Source organism: Hibiscus syriacus, unplaced genomic scaffold (genome assembly GCF_006381635.1).
Source record: "Hibiscus syriacus cultivar Baekdansim isolate YM2019G1 unplaced genomic scaffold, ASM638163v2 tig00109987_pilon, whole genome shotgun sequence".
NCBI classification, from domain to species: domain Eukaryota; kingdom Viridiplantae; phylum Streptophyta; class Magnoliopsida; order Malvales; family Malvaceae; genus Hibiscus; species Hibiscus syriacus.
Genome location: NW_024062550.1, coordinates 1,129,362 through 1,136,752, shown reverse-complemented (window position 1 = coordinate 1,136,752; position 7,391 = coordinate 1,129,362). Strand labels below are relative to the sequence as shown.

The 7,391-nt window shown below is 31.0% G+C and overlaps 1 protein-coding gene across 1 annotated transcript; it reads left to right on the top strand.

Moving 5' to 3' along the window:
• The first annotated feature begins 888 nt into the window (after positions 1–888).
• LOC120211804 (VAMP-like protein YKT61) lies at positions 889–4,713 on the top strand. The gene is made up of 6 exons (XM_039210276.1): positions 889–1,088; positions 1,340–1,437; positions 2,508–2,612; positions 2,719–2,784; positions 4,129–4,215; positions 4,631–4,713. Exons 1-6 carry the CDS (start codon positions 896–898, stop codon positions 4,679–4,681), a joined length of 600 nt encoding a protein of 199 aa, XP_039066207.1. The 5' UTR covers positions 889–895; the 3' UTR covers positions 4,682–4,713.
• Positions 4,714–7,391: the final 2,678 nt, after the last annotated feature.

Here is a 7,391-nt window from a genome sequence, read left to right as displayed (position 1 = left end):
GGACGCAGGGACAGCATGGTGAACCTCCTTGGTCGCCCAGATCACCTGGCGACCTACATTCGAACTGTAGCAAACACCCTATCTCAGCAATTAATTGTTAGAACGCATTATCTCGTGAATATTTTTTTTCTCACAATATTATCCCGTCAATTTAGCCATATATTTTGTATATCACAAATATTGTTTTCGTTTAATAAGTTTTTGTATTTTGTTTTTTTTTTTGTAATTTTTTATTTTTTTTCTCCTTGTATATTGATTTTTTAACTTTTATTTTTGTATGATAATATTTTTATTATATACTGAAATTATTTAGGATTATAAGTTAAATGAAACCTTCTTTTTTATTAACAAAACAAAGTAAATTACATGATCTCGGGTTTTATCATGTTACAAAATGATCATTCGACTATTTGTCATTGTTACAAACTCATCCTTTTTCATTAAAAATTAACGGTTGTCTAAGCTGAACGTTGACATGATGACTGAGATACGATAGTCGTTTGAGATTCTAGCATAAGATTTTATCATATCACAGTCAGCAAATTAACGTTCAGCTCAAAATACCATCAACTTTTTAACAGAAAAGGACGAGTTTGTAACATAATGAATAATCAGATGACCATTTTATAGTTTTTAATAGTTAAGAGACTCAACAAAGCAACACTTTATAGTCATATGATTATTTTGTAATTTTTAATAGTTTAGTAACTTAATAAAACAATATAATGTAGTCGGGAGATCATATGTGTACTTTACCCCATTTTTAAAGTTGGTTTGATTGCCAAGAATCCTGGAAAGAAAAAGCCTCCATTTTCGTTTCTTACGGATCCGAACAAAGAAAAAAAGAAGATATTTCTGCAGAGAAGAAACAGAAAATTGTGATTGGTAGGGAGAGATGAAGATCACATCGTTATTAGTATTGAAATGCCACCCGGAAGGATCCGATCCCATAATACTAGCCAACGCATCCGACGTTAGCCATTTCGGTTACTTCCAGAGGCCAAGCATCAGGGAGTTCATTGTCTTCGTCTCTCGAACCGTCTCCAAACGAACTCCTCCCGGCCAGCGCCAGTCCGTCCAGCACGAAGGTTCTTCGTTGATTCTTAATTCATCTGTTACTCGTTTCGTTGATTATTAACATCTCTGGCAATTAGATCAACAACACCGTCTTTGGATCTTTTGTGTATTACCTTGTATAATTGTAGTATTACATCGCGATCTTCAATTTTTTGTCGATTTCAATTCTATTTTAGGTTTCAGACGATGATCCGGTTGATTATGACGAGGCTATGACGAATTATGGTTATTTATTTATTCATGTTTGGTGATTTTGATGTAGAGTACATGGTGCATTCTTACAACAGAAATGGACTTTGTGCAATTGGATTTATGGATGGTCACTATCCCGTTCGAAGTGCTTTTTTGCTTCTCAACCAGGTATTATACACACACAGACACACACTGTATCTCCAGTCTTCTCTCGGTCATGATTTTCCTTAAGATTCAATATCATCCAATCTTATTGACTGCAATATTTGTGTTTTGCATTGGTTGGGTATCTTTTAGTTCAATTATACAAGGTGTCATAGTCTGAGAGTGATTATAGCAGGAAATGAATGGACAGGCAAAAGTGAGAAGAAGAGAGGGAAAGGACATTTTCATTGATGGTTATGATCTTTTACATATATATATATCTTCATAGACTCGATTACTGTAGAATGAGCTATAATTTATCTGAGCAACAGTTTTTTTTTATATATCTCCAGTCTTCTCTGGGTCATGATTTTCCTTAAGATTCAATATCATCCAATCTTATTGACTGCAATATTTGCGTTTTGCATTGGTTGTGTATCTTTTAGTTCAATTATACAAGGTGTCATAGTCTGAGAGTGATTATAGCAGGAAATGAATGGACAGGCAAAAGTGAGAAGAAGAGAGGAAAAGGACATTTTCATTGATGGTTATGATCTTTTACATATATATATATCTTCATAGACTCGATTACTGTAGAATGAGCTATAATTTATCTGAGCAACAGTTTTTTTTTATATAGTTCTATTTACAACAGAAGCTTCTACTCTTAAATTTATTGCACTGGATTCTTGCCCCATTTTAGCATGAACTGTTTATGATCCAGGAATAGAAGGTGTCAATAATAGTTAAAAGTTCTCTTAAAATAGTTTTTGATTGCTTTTCACTGGTAACTCATGTTTATGCTTGTTGCTTGCCACCATATATGTTGGATATGGTTGTCCTTTTTGATTTGTAGATGGCTGGATTCTGTTCCTTTCTCTTTGCATCTGATAGAAATAACTAGATGGACAGGGCCGATGGCTGGTGGTAGATGCGTCTGTGTGTATGATACATCGATAGTTTAAGATGATGTCAAGAGTCTGTTGATCACATTCATCACGTTTGGTATGCATTTTTGGTGTTCTGAAATATGTTTGTGAGGTTGAATCCTCTGTGGGTTTCCTTGGAAAATTTCAAAGGGTAATGTTTGGCAGGTGGTAGATGAATATCAAAAAAGTTTTGGGGAATCATGGAGATCTGCACAAGCTGATAGCACTCAAGCTTGGCCCTATTTGGATGAGGCTTTGACCAAGTTTCAGGTGCCTGTTTTCTTTCTCATTCTTTATGCTGTGTTTCAATATGGGATGTATAATTATACTTTTCAAATTAGTCTCACACCTAATATTATCCTTTTACCGTTTTCAGGACCCTGCAGAGGCTGATAAATTGTTGAAAATTCAGAGGGAGTTGGATGAGACTAAAATCATCCTTGTAAGTATTTTGCTATTCTTGTGTGTGTTGGGGTGGGGGGATGATGATTTTCTGCACTTTTCTTTTAGCTTTCACTTATAATACTATGCCTTACTCGGCTTCCATGATCCTTTTTGTTGGCTGTGATGAATTATATCATTTCAAAAGAAAGATTTGTTTATAAAGAGCAAATTCGTTCAGGTTTGCATATGGTTTGTTCAAGTCCATAAAGAGATTGTGTTTTAGGCCCCATTTAGCATCGTTTTTAAGAAGTGTTGGAGGGTCAAAATGTACTTTTGGAGTCATAACACAAGGATTGAAATAGCAACTTGAGGATTATAAAGGAACTTTTGCCTGCTAATGGTTTAAATAGCAACCTATTTTAGTTCTGCTGAATTCTTTCATCGCCTTCTCTTCACATGTCATGATTTCATTAGTGTGCTTGTTGCCGGCGGATCCAGGTTAGGTTTAGAAATCTAAATTCCCTTCTTTAAAATTTAATTTTTTTTCTATTAATTATGCACTTTATTATTTGTAGGGTAAACTACGCATTTAGTACCTAACTATCAGTTTTAATCCGTTTTAGTACATAATTTTTCATTTTTTTAATATCATGCCTAACATTTAATTTTTGTTTCATTTTAATAACGTTGTTAAAAATTTAAAGGAACTTCTGCATGTGATATTTTTATGGGTAAATTATATCATTCATCCCTTAGCTATCTTCTCACTCCTATTTTGGTCATTAAAGTTTAAAAAATTTCAACTTAAGTATTCAACTTTCAAATTATTCACGTTTTAATCATTCTAATTTATTTTATTAATAATATTTTGTGACATGATATTTTTTATTATTTTATTCATATATAATTAAAATAAAAAAATTAGATTTGAAAGTTGGAGTGATTAAATTAAGATTAATTTAAAAGTTAAGTAATTAAATAAAAAAAATTAAACTTCAATGATCAAAATAGGAGTATGAGAAGATAGTTGAGTGATAAATGATGTAATTTACCTATAAAAAGTGTCAAGTTGTAAAGGTTTCGTAAGTTTTTAACGGTGGGTTCTAAAATTAAACAAAAACTAAACTTTAGGTATAACTTTGAAAAAAAATGGAAAGTTAAAAATGGATCAAAACTGATAGTTTAAGTACTAAACATGTAATTTACCTTTAATTGTATTAACCTGAAATTCTATTTCTGCCAACTTAAATATAAAAAAATTATATATATGTGTGTGTGTGTGTTCGTGTTAACTAGGATTTGGTTCATTATTAATCCTTGTCTCTCTCTCTCTATATATGTTCATGTTAACTAGGATTTGGTTCATTATTAATCCTTCTCTCAATCAATGGAATGAATGCAGCATAAAACTATTGACAGTGTGCTTGCACGAGGTGAGAAGCTGGACAGCCTGGTTGAGAAGAGTTCAGATCTGAGTGCAGCATCTCAGGTACATGTGCAAGATATTGTTCTTTTGTAGTTACAATTACAAGTCATGCATATCTTATTAGAATACGAATCAAGGTTAAACCAAGTGCAAATGAGTTTAAACAATTTGAGTTTATCTTATAACAAATTCAAAAATAATTTGATTTAAATAATTATTTTCTTTTCTTTTTTAATCCGGTTCGATCTGGAACAAACGATTTTCATATAAAAAAAATTAAAACCCAATTGAAGTGTGAAGTTAGATGGTTCAACCGAATTGAAACCAAACCGTACAATAAAAAATTCAAACGATTATTTTATTTTATTTTATTTTCAATTTTATTGTTCATCCCTACTTCTACATTTTTTTCTCCCCAATTTTATGTTCTTATAGGAATTATTGTTGTCTTTACTACACATCTTGGTTATTGGAACAGATGTTTTACAATCAGGCTAAGAAACACAATCAGTGTTGTAGTATACTGTAAAACTTGTAGACAAAGATGGCTATGGCATTCACTTGTTCCACCAACTGAAGCATGCGATACATCACAGAGCTCTAAAATCTAAGGGGCCAATTTTTTTAAAAAAAGTGTTGGATTTTATTTTTAAGAGTGTTCGAAGGATGATACTTTTTAAATAAAATGTTACGTCTATAGAGTTGTTTTATGACATTATCTTAGTTTCATATGTTCGGAATTTTTTTATTCTATAAGCAACAATCGTAATAAGATAAATTTTGATGTTTTACAATTTTGTTATTGGTTCTCATTTCTGGACGTTTGCGATTGTTCTGTTATAGCATAACTTGGCTTGATTACTTCTTAATCTTTATAATGATATATAACTGTTTGCCTAATATGGCTTAAAGTATGGGTCGTGCAAAAATAAATAAATTCCATATCGATTAGATATTGACTTTTTAACACGTACCCTATATTTATTATTGGGTAAAGAATGCAAATGGTGTCCCGACTATACATGTACTACTTTATTAAGTATTTCGACTATTAAAAGTTATAAAATGGTCATTCAACTATAGAGTGTTGCTTTGTTGAGTCTCTCGACTATTAAAAGTTACAAAATGGTTATCTGACTATTCATTATGTTCCAAACTCGTCATTTTCCGATAAAAATTGATAATATTCTGAGCTGAATGTTAATTTGTTTATTGTGATATGATAAAAAAAAATTATCCCAAAAAGCTCAAGTGATTATTATATTCCGGTCATCATGTTAATATTCAGCTTAAACAAGTGTCAATTTTTTAATGGAAAATGACGAGTTTGGAACATAATGAATAGTTGGGTGATCATTTTGTAACTTTTAATAGTTGAGGGACTCAACAAAGTAAAACTCCATAGTCGAATGACTATTTTATAACTTCTAATAATTGATGGACTTAATCAAAATAGTACCCTTTAGTCGGGGACCATATGCATTCTTTACCCTACTTTTTAAGTATTATCTTATAATATTAAATTATGAATGGGATTGTGATGTCACAGTTATAAATATTTTAAATGTTAAAATTTGTTTTCTAAAATAATCATTTTTAAATTGTGGACGTCACGATGTGATTACAATCGCAATTTAATATTATGCATTACCCACAAACTTTTTTTAATAAAAATCGTAGTATTATTTTGGGTAAACTACATCTATGACTATTTAACTATGGGCGGATTTTATTTTGACCATCAATCTTTTAATTTTGTCAATCAAATTATTTAAGTGTTGCAAATCAAGTCACCGACTACTAACATTTAACTGAATAACTGATGAAGGTGTTAAAAATTTAATATAATTACACATTTAATCCTTGTATCTACACATTTTATGAATATAATTATAGTTTTAATTTAATTTAATAAATTTAACATCTAATTAAATTTATGTTTTGGGTTTAACAACTTAAAAGTTGAGTTTTGCAAGTTTTAAGATTTTGGAAAAACATAAATTAATAGAGTGATAAGAGACGACGAGTCAAGCTCAATGATATCTTAAGTGATCGAAGAAAACGTTAGAGAATGGTGATTATGACGTCGACGTGATAAAGACATGAAGTTTATAAAGCTTAATCTTTAAAGAAAGAAAATAAAAGCAGAACATAAAATCAAAAGATAAAAAAGGAAAATATGGAATTAATTATATGTATGTGTTAGTAAAAAAAATAGTCCATTTCTACACATATGACTATTATGTCGCCCTTTTATTTATAATTTAATGCTCGAATGATCAAAATATGAGCAAATTGAAAATTAAGTTATTAAAAACTTTTAAATTTTGTTGACCAAACCAAGAATAAAGTTAAAATTGAGTGATAAAATTTAGGATAAATTACGTGTTTAGTATTTAAACTATTAATTTTGATCCGCTTTAGTACTTAAACTTTTAAAAATATTCAAAATGATTTTAGTTTTTATTTTATTTTAGCACCCTTAAAAAATTTAGTTTTTTTTTCATTTTATCAACTCAAATCGGTTTAACATGCGACTTATTTCTTTGTATTCGACTTTTTAATCTTATATCGAATCATTGCCCGTTCATCTGATGAATCAGAATCATGTATGCCTGATATGAACTATGATGTCAGAGATTGTGGAAGCAATGACCCTGATCTCAAACAAGAGATGGAGAAGCAATTCGTGGACCTTCTGACGGAGGAGTTGAAGTTGCATGAGGCTGTTTCCGACGAGCATTCCCTTCATATGAACATCACCTTTGGTGAGGCAAAAAGGGGACTGAATTGGCCAAATAATCCAAGCAGGTGGATTATTTGGCCCAATAGCCCACCAAGACTTTTAATTTGGGATTTACGATAAATGTTACAGTGTTCAGGAAACTCGTCACGTCGGGGTGATGAGTTTTATACGACATAATTTTTTAATGAATCGTGTCAGGTAGGTCCCGCAGCTCGAATAATTTTAATATATCCTCCGGGACTCGTCATATCCGCTCGACGAGTCTCAATAATTTTTTTTTGAAATTTTTAAAAGAAATGAAAAAATAATATTTTAATGGTCATGAAATTCATCACGCCGGTATATCGAGTCCAATAGGTATAAATTTGAATTTTTTGATTATTAGATTAACCGTTGTTCAACGGGTTAATTTTTTTAAAATTTTTAACGATTATTTTCAATTTGAAAAAAATTAACCATTGCGTAGGATGTGATGCTCCCCCGGAATATGAGC

Bases quoted from the DNA above. Each gene is read 5' to 3' on its own strand.
- LOC120211804 (XM_039210276.1), top strand. From the start codon at position 896: ATGAAGATCACATCGTTATTAGTATTGAAATGCCACCCGGAAGGATCC. The intron at 2,613-2,718 runs GTGCCTGTTTTC...TACCGTTTTCAG, and splicing joins AGGCTTTGACCAAGTTTCAG to GACCCTGCAGAGGCTGATAA. The intron at 4,216-4,630 runs GTACATGTGCAA...TTATTGGAACAG, and splicing joins ATCTGAGTGCAGCATCTCAG to ATGTTTTACAATCAGGCTAA.